Raw genomic sequence first — 20,695 nt, forward strand, 5'->3', positions numbered from 1 at the left:
ACTACATTACTTTGAATTGATTTCTTTATATCAGAGAGATTTCCAACTCAAGTGGGAGACAAAAGACTTTTGTGACTTGAGACTTGTAAATTTAGAACTGTGTGCCCTTGCATATTTTTAATAAATTGTGTGACAAAGATTTAAGGACGTATTCCTTTCCTCTGAGTATATCATTCAATTTTAGCCCAATTAAGCTTCTGAGGGAAGGCCTCTATAATGGCTCCTACTAGGCTCTGAATGTCAGCCTCCAACTGGGTCATTTGTAGGAGGAAGGTGGTGGAGGGGGATTTATGGTGGGTGTGGATTTTAATTTTCTTTCTAAATCTGATTTCTCTTCTTGGATTTCATTAAGAGAGTCTTTTAGGCTAGCTGTGATCCTTTTTTGTGTGTACTTCTGTCAATTTGATCCTCCAATTTTGGTAAAAGAACATTTATTTCAGGTGAAAACTCTCTAAAAATTCCTTTAAATATAAAAATGTTTCCAAATCAAAGGCTCTACTATCTCGTCACTGACAATTTAGTCTCTCCATAGGAATACCTGTTCCAAAATGTGACTTAGAACCAATAGGCCTTTTTATGGCTTAACCATAAACTAAATATCCAAAGAACGCTCAGTAATGATACATTCCACAATCTTGACATTATCAGTGTTAGCTCTACTGAGGCTGTGTAATCCCAGAAATATAGTCACTTCTTGGGAATATCTAGCCAATCATCTAGAAGGTTGGCTAATATGATATCAAATAGATATTTGAACTTTAAAAGCAGTTGATTTTATTGTTTTAAACAATGTGTAATTTTAGATATGATAATTAATATTTAAAATTAGATTTGTTTAAAATAAGGTAGTTTTTGAGCAATTAATTGCCCAGTAGGCAAGAATATACAATGAAGACAAGACAGCCTCTTCAATAAATATCTTTCTATTTAATTTTGTATCTACATGAGATGATGGATGTTCATTTAACTTACAGTGGTAATGGTTTCATGATGCATGAAAGTCAAATTGTTATGTTGTACACTTTAAACTTACACAGTGTTGTAAGTCAACTATAACTCAATAAAACTAGAAGGAAAAAAATGTAGTTTCCCACAAATCTTGTATTACGTGGTAAAGATCTAGGACCTGTCAACCCTTTGTTACTTTGATACGTATAATAATATAGGATCTTTATCTAAAATCAGAATTATAGATGGAAACTCAATTTATGATTTTAAGTTTTTCTTCATTAGAAAATTAATATGCTGTCTTAATTAGTAAAAAAATTAAAAATTCATAGATTCAATCAGTCTTAGAGCATTCTTAGGAAAAAAACTGTGGCAGGATATGCAGCGTAGGGAAAAAGAGTGCTCTCTGCCACTTTGTTTTCCGTAATGAAAAATCTTCAACATGAAGTATACAGCAGTGGAAATCTGTGTTCCTTTGAAGGACAGGTAAAACTGCATGTTTTTGTAATGGGTTTTGTCAAATCCTAGAAATGATGCTCCGATAACATGTTCAATTAGGAATAAATCTTCATGTATGTTTTGGAAAGTCTGATTAATATTTGGACTTTGATTTGTGTTTTGTACCTAAGGGATCCTGGGGGTTTGTAGTTTTTTACAACTCTCATTCTGAAGATACTAGGCCCAAGATTCAGATATCTTGGGTTGTGGGCTTTCTCTGTACTCATTTCCATTAGGAAGTCCTTGACTATGATTGTAACAAGTGCATTTTGTTCTTTTCCCCCTGTGGCTATGGAAACGCCATCAGGTTGGTGGATACTGGGATAAATCCTGTAGCACAGTGACTCAGTTAAAGGAAGGTCTCAACCGAATCCTCTGCCTGATCCCCTACAATGTGATCAGTCAGTCCGTGTGGGAGTGTATCATGCCAGAATGGCTGGAAGCCATCAGGACAGAAGTTCCAGATAATCAGTTAAAAGAATTCAGGGAAGTATTAAGGTGGGTAAGTAGTTTAATGAAGTCACTATAATTATAACGATATCTAACATTTGTTAAGTGTGTGCTGTGTGCCAGGCGCTGTGCTAAGCATTTTATGTAACCGGATTTGCTTTTTACAATCCTACAGAGAAGTTTGAAGATCCAAAACGAAGTAACAGCTAAAAACAGTGCTACGATGATTTGGAATTGTTCAAAAAGGATTTTGTTCTTATGGTAGAATAAATAGATATGCCATTTTATTTGCTTATTTTCAAATACAATTACGATTTGGCTAAAGTGGGGCAATTTCAAAGGGATGATGTTTTTAGATGCTGTAGATCAATTCTAATTCTTTAGAAATGCGTTTCTTTCTGGTGAACCCAATATGAGTATGAATATTAATGTTATTAATAATCATGAATTATTTATATCCTTTCCAACGACATAAGCTATTATAGTAAAATGAAACATGCTAATAACACTTCAGGACCCAGACTAATCTAAAGTGTCTGGCTCCCTAAATAAGATATAGTTGGCAATTCAACAGTAGACCCTAATATATGCCCATTGGTCATTTACTTTTGTTGCTTTGCTTTCTAGCAAAATGTTTGACATTGAGCTTTGTCCTCTACCTTTTTCAATGGAAGAGATGTTTGGCTTTATTAGTTGTCGGTTCACAGGATACCCTTCCTCTGTGCAGGAACAGGCTTTACTGTGGCTTCATGTAAGTAAACGATACTTTTGATCATTTGGGGCACTGTTTTGTAGCCTGTGAAATTTAAATCCTTGGGTAGAGGGGCAAGGGGTTATTGCCAAGAATTCATAAATCTGTATATTTGCTGAGGTCTATAGACTAGCAACTCATATGCATAGACAAATAGCTATATTTCAAATATATTGGCTATAGTCATGGTTAATAAAATACATATTTCTGCAACACTATTACTGAATTAATAGTAGCTTTTGGTCCTTATATATTTTTCTATCAGTAGATACTAAAAGTATAATAGCTGTCTTGTGGGATTTTGATATTAAATATGTCCTTTACTTGGAAAGTTTGAGAACTACCAGTTTATGGAGTAGTTCAGGCAGAAATGACTTTCTTTCCTATCTCTATATGTGAACTCTGGCTTATCCTTTAAAATTCAGCTTCTAAATTATCTATGAAATTTCTGGTATGTCACACCTCTATATTCCCATTAGAATTTATTATTCCTTCCTCCAGTATTTATATAGCTTCGATATATAAATTCTATTTCTGTATAATATTATAGCTAATTTTTGCTCCTTCCCCTTATTGCACATGCCTGGAGTGCAGGGCCCATTTTTCATTTTTAAATTTATAACACCCTCATCCTCTCCTCTCAGTATCTAAATATGCTTTGTATTTAGTGGATATCTTTAAAATTGTATTAAATTGAGTCTAGCACCTGACATAAAATTTAGGAAATTTCAGAAAAGAAGGGCAGAATCAGTATTTAGATTAGCTATGAGTGCAGATACATTTTTTTTTTATCATGGAAGAACGTGATCCCAGAGGCTTTTCAAGTTGTGGATTTGCCCTTCTGGGTTTTAAACCTAAGGGACGATATTTTCCATAACTGATGACGAATGGAGGGATCTTTTTTAAAAAGACATTTTGGGATCCAGAATTTTAACTTTTCATCCTCACGTTTATCTACATAAGATAATTTTCATTTTAGAAAAGCCAGTCCTTCTGCAGACGACTAGATGTTGCCTCAGTTACACACCCTTTAGCTGTGCCATCTGGAAGTGAGCAGACAGGGCTGTAAACCTCTAGAACATAGAGGTTCTTCATGGCTAGGGCAGTTACGGCTTACATGTTTTACAGACTGGGCTTTGACATAGTTCTGGTTTGAAGACAGAATGCTGAAGTGAAGGTGATTTTAAAAGCACTGGTCTAACCATTTGGGGAACAGAGTGAACAATATAGTGGTAGGAGTGGATTCATTAATGACAGAAGGTTTTTTTTTTTTTTTTTGACTTTTTAGGGCTGCACCTGCAGCATATGGAGGTTCCCAGGCTAGGGATCAAATTGGAGCTATAGCCACCGACCTAGGCTACAGCCACACCAGATTCAAGCCCTGTCTTTGACCTACATCACAGTCCACGGTAATGCCAGATCCTTAACCCACTGAGCAAGGACAGGGATCAAACCTGCATCCTCATGGATGCTAGTGTCAGATTCATTTCCACTGAGCCACGACGGAACTCCTACAGAAACATTTTATAGAGCTTCTGTGTTCCTGGCAAGGTAACAGACAATTAGATAAAAATAGGATAAGAAATGATTCTTTCCTCAGATCTCCTTTTTTCAGAGCGTTCACAGTGGGGGAGGTAGTATCGAATAATCAAATATAATAAAAATTGATTATTGCTCTAGTAAAGGTACCTACAAAGCTTTAAGAAAGCAGGGAAGAGAGCTGGATTAATTCTGTCTGAAAGAAAGAGACATCTATTTCTAGAAAATTCATTACCAAGTAACTTGATTTGGGCAGAAGGATACCTGAGCTTGCACCAGAGAGCAAGATTAGATGGGGCATTTGGGTCAGAGTGAGGATGGACTAGAGGAAGATTGCTTGCAGATTGTGTTAGTCCAGGAGAAAGATGATGAAACAAGGCAATAGCAGTGACATGGAAAGGAGGGGACAGTGGCAGGAGATACTTAAAAGTTTTGGTAGACAAAAACGTGACTTATCAGATGTGGGGAGTGAAGAACAGGTAATGTTCAATCATAACTTTGAATACAAAAAATTGAGAATGGCTGCAGATAGAATACATGTGAGGTTAAATGTCCTTATGTTCACTAGTTCACTTTAGAAAAACATGCTAAATGTGGGTTTTTTGAGTTTCAAAGTTTATACTTTGGGGGGATATATGCCTTTTTTCCCCAGGTATTATCGGAGTTAGACATCATGGTTCCACTTCAACTATTAATAAGTATGTTTTCTGATGGAGTTAATTCTGTCAAAGAACTGGCAAATCAAAGAAAATCAAGAGTCAGTGAACTGGCAGGGAACCTTGCAGCTCGAAGGGTAATTATTGCCACAATTGTTCTTGTCTTATTTGTTAACATTTTGAAAACTCTTGTCAATTACAGTGGGGCCTTAAAATAGCATGATAATAAACTGCTTTGAAAATGCTTTTTCATCTTATCCCCCTCTGTTAACCTTTGAAGCACATTGAATAACAGAAAATGTTGATCTGGTATAGTCTGTAATCAGTAAGTTACTGGGTTTTCATTTTCCTTTGCGTTTTTCACCTACACATCTCTGTTGGCTCTCACCCTTAATAAACCAAAAATGTAACTTTGGGGGCACTATTAAAAAAATTTTTTTTTTTTTGGTTTTCTGATGTTTGAGAATTATTTATCAGCTATTAGGCAAATCATTGCTTCACTTTGGGGATGAAGAGTTTGGATATTTTGTTGTTTTTTTCTATTGTGTTTTGGGAAAATATGATCAACTAGTGGTGACCGTGAGTGATGCTGTCAATGTGAACTAACTGAGCCCTTTTTTTTTTTTTTTTTTTTTTGTCTTTTTAGGGTTGTATCCATGCATGTGGAAGTTCCCGGGCTAGGGGTCAAGTTGGAGCTGTAGCTGCTGACCTATGCCACAGCCACAGCAACGCTGGATCCAGGCTGTGCCTGCAACCTATACCACAGGTCACAGCAACGCCAGATCCTTAACCCACTGAGTGAGGCCAGGGATCGAACCTGCGTCCTCATGGATACTAGTCAGATTTGCTTCTGCTGAGCCACGATGGGAACTCCTAACTGAGCCCATTTTATTGACCCCTTAGTACCTTTAAGGATATGAAAAGTCAGTATAATCTGGTCTAAAGTGTGTAAAAACTGTTGGAAGTTTGTGATAATTTTTCTATGGAAGACCTAATAAAATTTCTGCTGTTGTACTGACCTTCCCAGATCATGATCGACTTTGGAGAGGTCGACTCTCATCCGAGTCAAGTAGGCAAGGACTGTTCTCAACGATTCCCTTGACAAGCCTCTCCATAACATTTTTTCCTGCTGTATTCCGAAGTTCCCCCAAGTCATTCTACCTGCCATCTAGGGTTTAGAAAAATAACATAATCATGGGATCATAGTTTGTAATAATTACTTCTTTTTCTCATCTGTTTCATAGGAACTAGCTGCCAAACATTTATATTTTATATCTTTTTTCGGTAATCTAAAATTAAAACACATTATTAGCACCTTATACTGTGCAGTGTATTCACAGTTAACGACATTGCAGAATTGTGTGAGGCAGTTGGGAAGAACTCATTATCCTCATTTTGCAACTACTTAACCAGAGGTTCAGTGAAATAAAGTGATTTGCCATAGATAACACTTTCCATGTCCAGGGATTCTGATACTTAATATGTTGTTTAAGGAGCTTTATGATTATTTTTTCCTCTCTTAAAGATATGATTTGAGAATGATATAAGTTATGTCAGTCAGGTCTTGCTATAGAGTTTATCCCAGATGTTCAAATGAAGAGACCTTAATGGGCGTTCTGCCTGTAGAGGGAATGATTAAGGGAACAGTAGGGTTGGTGAGTCACCCAGAGATCAGTAGGTCAGTAGGAAGACTTTATACCTCTCAGGCTGAAGGAATAAGGGAAGTGTTCCTGGAGCTGAAATTATAAGGAAGGGATGGCTAGAGGAACTGTAGAAGATGGAGATATTGCCAGAGATGTAGTAGCATCAAAGGAGGCAGCGGGTGAGAAGAAACACTCCCACCTCCTTCTTCTCCAGCATCAAGTTATCTGCTAGTGCTTCTCATTGACTGAACCCAACTGGAAGCCAGCCAGCAGGAGGGGCAGAAGAGACTCAGTCCTTGGCATTCCTGGGCATAGAATAGGGCAGAACAGTGGGAAAATAAAAAAAAAAAAAAAGAATAGGGCAGAAGAGGGCAGTGAGGGCCTTTTGGGGGCGGGGGGAGTTGGGTCAGCAAATGGAGAATAATCAGCACAACAGGCTTGACATGTATTGTTTTCCCATGATAGTTGAATAATCATAATACCCAGAGACCATTCTTCTTCAACCAGTCATGTCAATTTGAGATTCTGTGCTAATGAGTAAAACTGATCTTGCAATGCCTCACTTCTGTAAGTTGTCGTTTTTCAGGTTATAGTTTTAGGTAGATGCAGACAATTTAATTGGAAATGTTCGATGGGATGAAAAAATATAGTGGCAAAGACAGCTGCCTTCATTCTTTAGGGTGCTAATGTTTCATTCACCTGACAATTAGAACATTTGGATGGTTTTATTTCTTATTTTTAGGTTTTGAGAAGATTCATAGGATTTGGAGGTATGAATGCCATTGGCTAAGGAAGGAAATCAGTGTGATAGCTGGAAATACCTTCCACAGTCCTTAGATACTTTGTACAACCATTTGGGCTTCTGTGGGTTCACCTATATGTGTTAATATTCTTTTTTTCCAGGTGAGTGTTGCCTCTGATCCTGGTCGACGAGTTCAGCACAACATGCTGAGTCCATTTCATAGTCCTTTTCAGAGTCCGTTTCGGAGTCCTATGCGTAGTCCATTCCGTAGTCCTTTCAAGAATTTCGGACATCAAGGAGGAAGGACTATTGACTTTGATTGTGAAGATGATGAAATGAATCTAAATTGTTTCATCCTCATGTTTGATCTTCTCCTAAAGCAGGTAGCTGAAGCATCAACTTTCATTAGTTCAGAAGTGAAGAATTAGGGAAGGCCCTGTATAGTGATTCTTTGTATGTATTGGGCATCTTCACACTTACTGAAATGATGACGCATCACTCAAGACATTTCATAAACTCTTATGAGGATTTCCTAAAGAGCTTGAAAAATACTTGTATGGATATCTGCAATGATGTTGACATATGAGAATGGATATAAATTTTAGAAACACCCTACTATCATTAGAATTGATTCTAGGAGTTCCCGTCGTGGCGCAGTGGTTAACGAATCCGACTAGGAACCATGAGGTTGCAGGTTCAATCCCTGGCCTCGCTCAGTGGGTTAACGATCCGGCATTGCTGTGAGCTGTGGTGTAGGTCGCAGATGCAGCTCGGATCCCACGTTGCTGTGGCTCTGGCGTAGGCTGGCAGCTACAGCTCCAATTAGACCCCTAGCCTGGGAAACTCCATATGCCGTGGGGGCGGCCCAAGAAATGGCAAAAAGATAAAAAAAAAAAGAAGAATTGATTCTGTTGAACAAATTTGGTGTACAACTCTATAGTGATGGGCTGATTTTAATATATTTTATGAATTGATTTTAAAGGTTAATTTTAAAAGAGAAGTTTAAAAAGTCTCTGGTTGGGAGAACACTTCTTATCTTTTTACTTTGAAATAACTTCAGACTCAGAGAAAAGTTGCAAGAATAGTACAAAGAATTCCTAAGTACTTTCCCCCAAAATTCATCAGATTTTAACATTTACCACATTTATTTCTCTTCTCTTTTTCTTAATCTATATGTATATGTATAAATTGTAGAATTTTTTAATAAACCATTTGAGAGTAAGTCATAAATAGGTGTATGTTTATCCTTAAACACTTCAGAGTGTATTTTCTAAAAAATGACATTCTCTTGTATAATTACAGTTATCAAAATCAGGAATTTTTTTTTTGTGTGTTTTTGTCTTTTCTAGGGCCACACCCATGGCATATGGAGGTTCCCAGGCTAGGGGTCTAATTGGAGCTTCAGCTGCCAGCCTATGCCACAGCCACAGCAATGCCAGATCTGAGCTGAGTCTGTGACTTACACCACAGCTCAGGGCAATGCCGGATCGTTAACCCACTGAGCAAGGCCAGGGATTGAACCTGCAACCTCATGATTCCTAGTTGGATTTGTTAACCACTGCACCACGACAGGAACTCCAAAATCAGGAAATTAATATTGTTATAATATTATCTAACTTACAGAAATTATTCATTTTTAAAATTGATATAATAATCATATCATCTTTATAGCAAAAGAAAAAAGTTATTTTTGATTGAGGACACAATCCAGCATCACTCATAGCAACTCATGTCCCGACTCATTAGTCTTCTTTAATTCAGGAAAGTTCTTGAATCTTAACTTTCATGTCCTTGACATTTCTGAAGAATACAGTCCAGTTATTTTATAGAATATTTATCGATTCGAATTTATCTGATGTTTCCATATGAATCATTTTGGGTTAAGCATTTTTGGCAGCCACACCACAGATGTGATGTTGTGTTGTTTTCAGTGCATGATATCAGGAGGCACAGATAATAGCCTACTACTGGTGGTGATAACTTGGTTAAGGTGATTTTTGCCAGATTTTTCTACTAAAAAGCCTCTATTTCCCCCTTTGTAATTAATAAATAACTTGCAGGGAGCTACTTTAAGACAAATTTCCTGTTTCTCATCAGACTTTGCCTTCTAGTATTAGAACTAGAATGATTCATGCCCGAATCAATTTTTTTTTTTTTTTTTGTCTTTTTAGGGCTGCACCCACAACATATGGAGGTTCCCAGGCTAGGGGTAGATTTGACGCTGTAGCTACTGGTCTATGCCACAGCCACAGCAACACCGGATCTGAGCTGTGTCTGCGACCTATACTACAGTTCACGGCAATGCTGGATCCTTAACCCACTGAGCAAGGCCAGGGAGTGAACTGCATCCTCATGGACGCTAGTCAGCTTTGTTTCCACTGAGCCATGACGAGAACTCCCCAAATCAGTTTTTACTGCAATGGTTATCACATGATAATCTTCTAATTCCATCATTTCTTTTAACTTATTAGCTGGCATTCTCCTGAAGGAACAGGTTCCTTGTTTCTCCCATGTATATATTTAATTGTTTAACCTACTTTTACCCTATTAGACTCATTGATTCTTATTTTATTCAGTGGGTTAAAATCCGTTACTATGATTATTTATTTTGATGCACACATCGTCCCGTATTTGGCCAATGAAAGTCCCTTCAAGCTGGCTTCTATGTTCTTTTCACATATTCCCATCGTTCTTCAAACACTTCCTTATGTCTCATGACAAGATGCCCCAGGCTCATTTTATATTTTCCTAGCCCCAACCCTGGAATCAACCATTTCTCCAAAAGGAGTCTTGGTTCCTTTAATGGACAATGGTATTTAGAAGCCAAGATCTGGATACTAGGTGAGAAGCAGCATTTTTTAAATGTGTAAAATCTTCTGAAGCAATGAGTTTTCAGGAAGAACTCTCTTTTAAATATCCTACATGATTTAAAAAATAAGTCCTATTACTTTGTCTTGTGTTTATATTCTTTTTAGAAGAGTTCATGGAAAACAATGTATTTCATGGTCTATAAGCCTCATCTTTAAATAATTTAATATTGTCATCAGTTAGTGAAAATTATCCCCAATTAGTGTGTAAATGGAATATTGGACAAAGGAACCAAACTTCTTCTTCTTCTTTTTTTTTTTTTTTTTTTTTTTGGTATCTTTCAGATGGAGTTACAAGATGATGGGATCACAATGGGTTTAGAGCACAGCTTATCAAAGGACATTATTTCCATTATAAACAATGTCTTCCAAGCCCCCTGGGGGGGTTCCCACACCTGCCAGAAGGATGAAAAAGCAATCGAGTGTAGCTTATGTCAGTCTAGTATTCTCTGCTATCAGCTTGCTTGTGAACTCCTGGAGAGACTGGCTCCCAAAGAAGAAAGCCGGCTGGTGGTAAGCTGTTGAAGAAATGAGATGACCCATGTCTAATAGCAATAAAGACTGCATTAGATGGTGTAATGGAGTCTTTCTCCAGTATTATCTTATGCTCCATACTGGTTTATGTGCGAGATTTTGTTAAAAGAAAGCTTCCCTGTTCCTTCCACCAACTCAGGCTCCTGGAAAGAGATAAGAGATGGAGCCACATTATACAGAATTCTTGAGCTAGAGCTGTAGCACACATTCATGTAGTTTTCATAAGTACAGTGCATTACCGGTATTTTTGAATAACTTTAATCAAAGTTATGTTGTAAAGTTTAGATAACAGTGAATGCTACAAACTATACTTATCAAATATTGAGTAAGTAGATTGGATATGGACACTGAAAATTTGTAGGTAACCTCAGTTTGTAGAACCCATTGACTTTATCAACTACCGATAAAACTTTCTTTTCATTTTCTGCTTTCTAAGAAAATTGTTTAAATAGGTAACAGCTAATATATGTTATAAATTAGCTGTTCCATATATTAGTTATTCCCCGTTTATCCTATTTTCCATCTAAGATACACACATCACCAAAACACCCTCCTACTCTCATAGGAAGATGAATCTGAATCATTTGAGCCAGTGTTCACCATCTCCTCTTCTTCTTCCCTTGTTTTGTCTGGGTAGACAGTGACGTCTTCAAAAAAAATTTTTTTTGAGATATAGCTACATGCAGTAAAGTGTTTCTTCAGTTTTTAAATACCTTTCAGCCCACTTAAATCATCAGTCCTACTTACCATGATATAATATTCCTGTAGTATGGTCTTTTAACATTGTCGTTGGGCATGTCATCTAAAACAGTTAGAGTAGTAGATGATTTGGAGACCCATCTAGCTTAGAAGCTAATCAGGAAAATGTTTCAGTAAATGAAAAACCATAAGAGACAGATGTGACTGAGGTAGCTATGAGAGGACAGAGAAGGGACGAGTCTTGCTTAGAGACGTGATAGGGACCTGGAGCGTCTTCCCGGAGGAGGTGGCTACTGAGCTTATATTTGAAGGAAGAGTGGAGTTAATGAATTGAGGGTGAGAGGAGAGAAGGATGTTGAGATCTAGAAAACTCTCTGTTTAAATGACACAGAGGAAAGGGGTAATGATACACTAGGAAACTGAAAGCAGTTCATTGTTGCTAGAGCAGTGAGCCAGCAGGATGGCAAAAGTAAGGCAAGACAGTTTTATAGGCACATTCATTTAGGGCTCTGTTGGCCAAACAGAGACACATTCATTTAGGGCTCTGTTGGCCAAACTAAGAAGTATGGATTTTGTCTTGGTGACAGTGGGGGACTCCTAAAGAATTTTAATCAGTGTGGTGATATAATTTGATGAATTTGAGAAATTCCACCAGTGGAGGAGAGAGGTTAGAAGATTATGGACACTGGGGATAGGAATCTTAATGAGGTCACTAGAGAAGAAACAGAGGAGCCCGAACTAAAGCAATGATGCTGATGGTGAAGAGAAGGGGTGGGCCTGACAGATTTTTAGGAAAGAGAATCAATAGCACTTGGTATTTAGTTGGTGTTTAGGGATGGAAAAGTTTAGGACAAGTCCTTGTTTTCTGGCTTGGGAGCTGACAGTTGTTAATGGGAGAAGTAATTTTTTGGTGGGAGTGGGATGAGATGCAGCCACATTCAGACACAGTGGATGGAGATGCCTCTTAGGCATCCAAATGGGGATGTCAGGCATCGTCAGGTATGTGCATCTGGTTCTTAGGAGAAGGATCAGAAGTAGATAAAAGTTTGAGTCACCAGTGTATTGTGTGGAATGAGAAGGGAGAATTTTGGGAAATATCAACACTTAAGAGGGGAAGAAAGGGGAAGAAAAGACCATAAATAGATTGAGGAGAGGCTAGAGATACAGGGGAAAATGGAAGAGCAACAACTCCAAAAGCAAGGTAGAAGATAGTCTAGAAAAGGAGGGAATAGTTGATTAGGTCAATTTTTTTTTTTTTTTGTGGCCACACCCACAGCATTTGGAAGTTCCTGGGGCAGGGATTGAATCCAAGAGCTGCAGCTGTGACTTACACTGCAACTGTGGTAATGCAGGGTCCCTTAACCCACTGCACAGGGCATCTAACCCATAACTCTGCAGTGACCTGAGCCACTGGAGTTGGATTCTTAACCTACTGTGCCACAGTGGGAGCTTCTGATCAGGTCAATTTTTTTTTTTTTTTTTTTTGTCTTTTTGCCTTTTCTAGGGCCACTGCCCATGGCATATGGAGGTTCCCAGGCTAGGGGTCTAATCAGAGCTGTAGCCACCAGCCTACGCCAGAGCCATGGCAACATGGGATCCAAGCCACGTCTGCGACCTACACCGCAGCTCCTGACAACCCCGGATCCTTAACCCATTGAGCAAGGCCAGGGATTGAACCCACAACGTCATGGTTCCTAGTTGGATTAGTTAACGACTGCGCCACAACGGGAACTCCTCAGGTCAAATTTTAAAGAGAGGAAAAATAATGTGTCTAGGAGATTTTGAAATTGAGTCCTTTATGCCGTTGGGGGTGGTAGTAACCATGGGTTACAGTAGTTTGTGGGAACAGAATCAGCTAAGGAAGTGGCTACATGAAGGGCAGGTTTCTCTTTCAGAAAAAGAATGAGAGGGCAAAGAGGGAGGCAGATGTCCTGAACCCCCACCTCTCCCTAGCAGGCTTTCTGTATTTTTTTTCACTTTTAATTAACTGTTTCTTTATTGAAGTATAGTTAATTATAATATTGTATTAGTTTCAGGTGTATAACAGGGTGATTCAGTACTTTTATAGATTATACTTGATTTAAAGTTATTGCAAATAGTTATATTTCCCAGTGTTGTACAAGGTATCCTTGTTGCCTATTTATTTTATACAGAAGTTTGTGTATAAAAACTCATGAAAGGAAGAATAAGCATAAATATGGAGAAACTGAGCCATCAAAATCATCCATGTGCATCAGTTTTCCTCTCAAAGTTTTATGGGAGAGATGCCCATCAATAAAAGAAGGCTGTGCCTTAAAGCATGTCGTCTCCAATGCAGGAGGCAGCTACCTTCATTCTTTAATTGTCCTCCTGTGACAGGTGGAGGCAGGAGGGTGAGGATGTGAAGGATGGGCAGCAGGAGGCTTAGGCTAGTATGCAAGACAGTCCCTGCTGCATCGGACGATACCAGATATGTGTCATCTGCAGAAAAGTCAATATGCAGCAGGAAACTTTTCACCATACTGAACTTTATGAAACTGAGTTTATAAGTTGATTTAGTGTCTTGTTCATGGGTGACCTGGGAACAGGGCTAGCCTCAGCAAAATGGTGAAGCTGGCAAAGATATTCTTCAGAACCCTGCCAGGCTCCACTTTAGCTCTAGTTTCTTCCTCCTTGGTGTCCTTCATGGACCCCATCAGTCTTTGCCTCCTTCTTGTTTTGAGGTTGTCAAATAACTCTTAAAATTGCTGGTTGAAGTAATTGCTGGTTAAAGTGGTTAGCTAAAATAAGATGATTTTAAGAGGATATTTGAAGGTGGAACTTGAAAGAAAGAATAAAGCTGGAATAGGAGGATAACTAGAGATGGATATTTTATTTTATTTTTTTGGCTTTTTAAATTTTTATTTATTTATTTATTTATTTACTTATTTATTTATTTATTTTAGGGCCACACCTGTGGCCTATGGAAGTTTCCAGGCTAGGAGTTGAATCAGAGCTGTAGCTGCCAGTCTACACCACAGCCACAGCCACAGCAGCGCAGGATCTGAGCCATGTCTGTGACCTAAACCATAGCTTATGCAGGGATTAAACTGGGTCCTTAACCCACTGAGCGAGGCCAGGGATCGAACCTGCCTCCTTATGGATGCTAGTTGGTTTTGTTACTCCTGAGCCACAATGGGAACTCCCATAAATATGGATATTTTAAATGGTAGCCATACCTAGCACTCTCTAAGTCTTCTCTTTTATCACCATTTGTAGCTTGTTATGTATCTATGTATCGTGCAACAATGTGCATATACTTAATTCTATATCAAAAGCTATAGATAGAGATATAGTGTTAAATATACACATGTTATTGTACAACCAGTCTTCAGAGTATTATCGCCTTGAAAACCAGAAACTCAATAATGAAAACCCATCAAACAATAATGTCCCATTGCTCCCTCCCCTTGACCCCTGGAGACCACCATTTTACTTTCTATCTCATATAAGTGGAGCCATACAATATTTGTCCCTTTGTGACTGGCTTATTTCACCTATTATAGTGTCCTCAAGATTCATCCACGTAGTAGCATGTGTCAGAATTCCTTCCTTTTTAAGGCTGAATAATATTCCATTTTTTACATTTTGTCTATCTGTTCTTCCGTGGATGGACACTTGGGTTGCCATACCTACCACTCTTTAACTCCATATTATAGAAATTTCTTGCTCCTAAAAATCTGACTTCCCCCAACAACCAGTACTTGCATCCCAATATATTGCTGTGAACCCCTTATTATTCTATGCTAATTAAGTTGCTGTGGTTGAAAAAAAAATTAGCATCAGTTAGACTCACTTGGTAAGTGGGACTGATTACAGAGATTAAAGCAGAGATGAGAAAGCAGGGCCAGGAAGATTTAACCATGTTTTTGAGTTTTTTTCCATACTTATTTTAAGGGAATGAAAATGTTTCAGAAAACAACTCATTCAGATTTCCTTTAACCATTATGGCAATGAGTTCAAGACTCTTTGGAGGCAGGTGTCTTTGCCCTCCAGGGCTCAGCATTGGGTCTGGGACACAGCAGGCACTCCCCTGTCTTTTTGAACCAAGCAGAAACATTCCTTACATCCCTGAAGGTCTGTTTATCTGGTTGCTTGTTGTATTTGTTTCAGGAGCCCACCGACAGCCTTGAGGATAGCCTCCTTTCGTCCAGACCAGAGTTCATTATAGGCCCCGAAGGTGAGGAGGAAGAGAATCCAGCAACCAAGCATGAGGAGAACCCAGGCAGTTGCACTGAATCCATGGAACATGCTGGTAGGTGAACTATGGTTTATGGGGAGAGCAGTGTGCACATCCCGCTTTTTACAGGCCCAACACACAGAACCCTGGTTTCTTAGATTACCACCTACTTGGCCACGTTAGACTTGGGCTCCTCAGTGCAGACTTGTGCAAACGAACCATTTTCCCCAAGATTATGAAGTGAAAGATCCAGGATGTGCTTCCAGTAGAGCAGAGATCACTGAGCATATTTCTGACAGCAGGACCTTGTTATTGACAATATTCCACTGTGTCAGTGAAAGCATCACCTTTACATATAGTGAATCATATTCTCTGTGGAGAAGGAGTTGTGAACCAAGGCTGAGAGGCCCAAGTGGAGGGTGCCAGCAGTCTCCAGAGCCACTCAGGGCATTTGGCCAAAGCAGAATGTTTTGGATAGAGGTGCCTGACTTGAACTCACTCAGCTTCTGTGCCCTAGGGGCTTGGCTGGGACCCTGGATAGGATCACTGTGAATAGTTGTACAAGTTGTACTCGAAGGCTAGTTGGCCCTGCTCATAGGCGGCAAGGAGGACCTCTTTCTGGTGTGCCTAAAGGCTCTATGTGGGCTATCTGGGAACAGCAGGATGGCATGCAGGCTTGGAATCATCTCTAGCACCTCAGTCTCTGAAGGAGTTTAAGGAATTTAGGATATGACCCCATGTGCCTCTGGGAAAGCCTGATTTCTCATCTGTAGTGTGGCACTCTTGAATTTGTATCTTCCTGCTTCCACTGTCCTGAACTGTTAGATGAGCTGGCCCCTGGCAGGCCTGCTCCCCAGAACCAAATTTTGGGAAGCATGGCCTTTCCACCACTCCAGTGATCAGCAAACATTATTAAGTGACTGTTTTGTGGGGTTCATTGCAGTGATACCAGAAAGATGACACCAGAATCCGGATTCTTGTTCACAGCAGTCGAAGAATGAACTCCATGAACACACAGGCAGCAAGCAAGCAAAGTCCTTATTAAAGAGAAGCAAATAGCCCCCAGGACTGCTGCGAGGGGGGAGAAGAGCCCCCTTCTCTATTGTCCTATAGGGATTTTTATCTCTTAAAGGTGGGGAGGGTACCAATGTGGGGTCCAGAAAGATGTTTTCTCCCATTGGCCTTGCTCAATTACCTATATAGGTCCTTGTCCAATAGGGGTTTTAGGGTTGGGAATGTCCGACAGTTTTATGGTGTTTTTGTCCTTAAATTAAGTCACCATTCCTCTCATTCCTTTTCTATCAGTTGAGGAGTGGGCTAGAGATTTGCATTCCCTATCGTAAACAAAGCTGGTGGGGAATGCGCATTTCCTATAACAGAACAAGGTCTGTGGAGGTGTTACTCCCTGGAGCCCTTAAGCCACAAAGGTTAATCAATATCCGTATCAAAGAATGTATCAGAGCCCATGCTCTTACACTAGCTACCTGAGTTAGTATTTTGCCTCAGCAGCAGCTCATGGGGTGTCTTATCAGACTACATCATGAGTACAAAATTCTTTTGTGGAACTAACTACTTCAGCATGAATCATATGCGTGTCTAGTTGAGGATGAATATGTTGGCTCACAGTATGTAGAACCACTGAAACAGACTTTGAGGGAATACCCGAGATCACGTGCTTCACTGGTTTCCAGCATGTACTTGGAGTTATACATCTCTGTGTTGTTTCCTTTTGACTTTCCTTAATTTGGGTGGCTATTGGCGACAAGATGTGTGCAAATGGTAAAGACCCAGGCTCCCTACTCTGCTTCAACCAGAGTGCTCTGACTTGCGCTATCTCTATGTTGGAATTCTAAGTAAGATTTCCTTTCAGCAAAGTACTTCATAGAAGGAAGTTCAAAGCCTGGTGATCTAGTTCACTTTGCAGATGAGGAAAATACATCCCAAATAGGTTAAACAACTGGCCCACGGTCATGTAGCTAGTATTATTCATTCCTGATTTATGCGTTATGCTTGACATGTGTCCAGAACTGTAATGGAGCAGCAGGATCATCTGAGGAGTTGGAATATGAACAAACTGAATGAGCTCCGCCTGCTCACCCCTGATTCTGGGCATTGCTGAGGTGGGGGACTGGAAATCAGAAATCCAAATATTGTACAACTAGTTAGTGGCAGGGTTGAGAGTAGAACCCGGATCTCCTCATTTACTTAGATTTACTAATTATTTGCTGAGGCCCAGGCCAGGGCCATGTTTCTATAGGCATCAATGCCTAAGGGAAGCAAAGATTTCACTTGTGATCTGATAACATGTACTCTTTATATGTAAATGTGTTTTTTTAAACCTGCCAAAGAACACAGATCAATTTAATTTATATGTAACATTTTATTTGAACAAGGGTTAAAATGAAGCAATTCTTTTTTTTTTTTTTTTTTTTTTTTTTGGTGCCCACAGCATGTAAAATTCCTGGGCCAGGGATAGAGCCTATGCCACAGCAGCCACCCAAGATACTGCAGTGACAATGCTGGAACCTTCTCTGGCTGCGCCACAAGAGCACTCCTAAGCAATTCATCTTAATAAAATACTCTTTTCCTTGGTTAATTGTTATAAACTGTACTTATTTAAACATTTGCTCTACTCATCTCCCTCAAACACTATTTCAAACTCTGGTCACAGCTTCTGGTCTGTTTTCCTTCTTTTACTCTCTGCTGTCTTGCAGGACACAGTTATATCCTGTCTCCTCAGGGAAACCTCCATTAATTTTCTTCCAAGACCAGCCATCCCTGCTGCTAAGCGCCCTAATCCTGCTTCTGCTTTGTGGGTCTTCCGGCAGTTGTCTTGAGCTCCTCTGTCAGAGAATAGATGGACGCCTTATTGATCTATGTTCAATGGTTTCCCCCTCCTTCTAGAGTATTTCCTGTTTATGCATTTTGTGGCCTGGCACCTATTTCTTACAGCAGTCAGATATGTCCTCCACTAAAAAATATTTAAAAAATACTTATACTTGATAAAATAGAGTCACGTGCTAATAACAAGTATTTAAAATACATTGGAGCGGAAGATCCATATAAACTAGTGTATATGCCAAGAGGGTTTTACTCCCACTGTCTCTGATCCTAGGAATTGCCAGAACTTATAATGGTGATTTGAAAACATTTTACATTAGTTTCTACATCTGGTTAACTTGTGAATTCTTTTCTGTAGTGTGCCTCATGTACAATATACCACCACCTCCCACTTTAGAGGCAAAGGAGTTTTTAGAGGTCCTCACGAGAAGATAAAACCAGGGGTAGTTCTGATTTGAATATGCTCAACTTCTTTAAAATGCCCCCTTTTTGCACATGTGAGTCCCGTGCATATGCATCCTTCCCTAGGTGCTTGAGTACCTCTCCTTAATGCCTGCTTATCTCCCGTTCAAATAGGGAGGCATACCTAGCCAGGCCCGAGGCCCATCTGGGTAGCAGCAGAAGTGGCTGCCCAAGGGAGCCAAGGGCTGGGCTGGTGTTGCTTCAGGGAATCAGAGACATCTGAAGACACAGTGGAAAGGGGAAGCTGAGGATCCTAAATCTGGAGGTTTTCCTGCACTTGCATCATGGAAAAGATATTTGCTAACTTAGAGAGCAAATAAAAACTTTACACAAATATATATTCTATTTTTCTCCTCTTTATTTTATGGTGTCGATAAATTCATGAATGTTGGGGGAATGGGGCTGTGCTAACCTTTGTGTAATTATTTCTTCTCAGCAATAAAGAATGACACCGAAAGAAAATTTTGCTACCAACAGCTTCCAGTAACTTTGAGATTAATATACACCATTTTCCAGGTATATTTTTTGAAATATTTGAATATTTTACTTGGTAGCCTTTCCGTCTTAGATAATTCAGTAAACATGTGGTTCTTTACATAGGAAATGGCTAAGTTTGAAGAGCCAGACATTCTTTTTAATATGCTCAATTGCCTGAAGATTCTCTGTCTGCATGGAGAGTGTTTATACATTGCTAGAAAAGATCATCCTCAATTTTTAGCCTACATTCAGGATCATATGTTGATTGCAAGGTATGTCTTCCTAGTAGTTTTATTGGTTTGTTGGTTTATATTTTAGGCTTTAGCTGTGAAAATCAATGTTAGAATAAGACTTGCCAGCACATTGGGTTATTTCTCTTAGCCAGAACAGTCTAATCGCCTGGGGAACAACTTTTTTTTTTTTATGCTAATTTTTAAGTATGTCAACATGTGGAATAGTAATTTTCTTTGATAGATACTATAAAAATAGAAAAGGCAAAAATAAGGACTATTTTATGCCTTTCAGTTGTTAGACAGCTTAGAGTATAGTGTACTTTACAGAATTATCAACAGGTACTTAGTTAATATTTGCCTAGTATAATTGAATGAAACTTACTCAATATCTTACTTGAAATAAAACTGGTAATAGATATCTAAAATCTCCCCATGTATTATCTGAGAAGGTATAGAAGGTATTTTTTTAGAGACTGCTGATACATTTTGAGTAAAATAATAAAAAATTATGCTGGATTTACATAGTGTTTTCTTCCTGAGAACCTTAAAATAACTGTTACAGTCTTCCTAGAAATAAGTCCAAAAAATATCTTCAAGAGAGAATGAGATGATTAAAAAAAGAAAAGTTTGGTTCAGGTTAACTTGGTGACAAAACCAAGTTGAGGCTCTGTTTTTACTAATTTTGTTCATTTATTTGTTCATTCAACAAATGTTATTGAGGGTTTACTATATACATTGTTATTCTAGGTACTATGGGGATTTGCAATCTAGTTTGGAAGAAGGTGACCACATAATTTTATTCAAATTAGTCCACTTTTGAGACTGATGAGGGTACAGTCTTCATAACTCAAACCAGTGTGTATGAAGGGGACTAAAATCTTGGATAAACTAAGATACATGTATACGCAAGTCACTCTAAATCCAAGGGTGTACTGTGCTTTGTATAGTTCAGAGCTGGGAGAGGTCATTTCTGATTAGGCAAGGGGTCAGGAGCAGATACCATTTTTATGGGCATTGAGATAATGATAAAATTTTGACAGAGATTTGAGGTGGGCAGGACTTTTGTGGCAAGTGGAATTGTCAAGAGGAAACAGATGGAAGAGTTGGAAGGAGGGGACAAGAAAGGAGTAGGGCATACTGAGGTGATACAAAGGTTT

The 20,695-nt window shown here is 39.0% G+C and overlaps 1 protein-coding gene across 15 annotated transcripts in view; it reads left to right on the plus strand.

Moving 5' to 3' along the window:
- Positions 1-20,695, plus strand: part of UNC79 (unc-79 homolog (C. elegans)) — a 262,072-nt gene that overhangs the window by 130,574 nt on the left and 110,803 nt on the right. For all 15 annotated transcript variants that reach the window (XM_021099643.1, XM_021099645.1, XM_021099642.1 and 12 more), the window contains 8 exons: positions 1,754-1,944; positions 2,524-2,647; positions 4,839-4,979; positions 7,389-7,610; positions 10,380-10,607; positions 15,459-15,600; positions 19,265-19,344; positions 19,429-19,577. In XM_021099643.1, coding sequence (XP_020955302.1) covers positions 1,754-1,944; positions 2,524-2,647; positions 4,839-4,979; positions 7,389-7,610; positions 10,380-10,607; positions 15,459-15,600; positions 19,265-19,344; positions 19,429-19,577 — 1,277 coding nt within the window. The remainder of the gene's footprint in view (positions 1-1,753; positions 1,945-2,523; positions 2,648-4,838; positions 4,980-7,388; positions 7,611-10,379; positions 10,608-15,458; positions 15,601-19,264; positions 19,345-19,428; positions 19,578-20,695) is intronic.

Source organism: Sus scrofa, chromosome 7 (assembly GCF_000003025.6).
Source record: "Sus scrofa isolate TJ Tabasco breed Duroc chromosome 7, Sscrofa11.1, whole genome shotgun sequence".
In the NCBI taxonomy this organism is placed as follows: Eukaryota; Metazoa; Chordata; class Mammalia; order Artiodactyla; family Suidae; genus Sus; species Sus scrofa.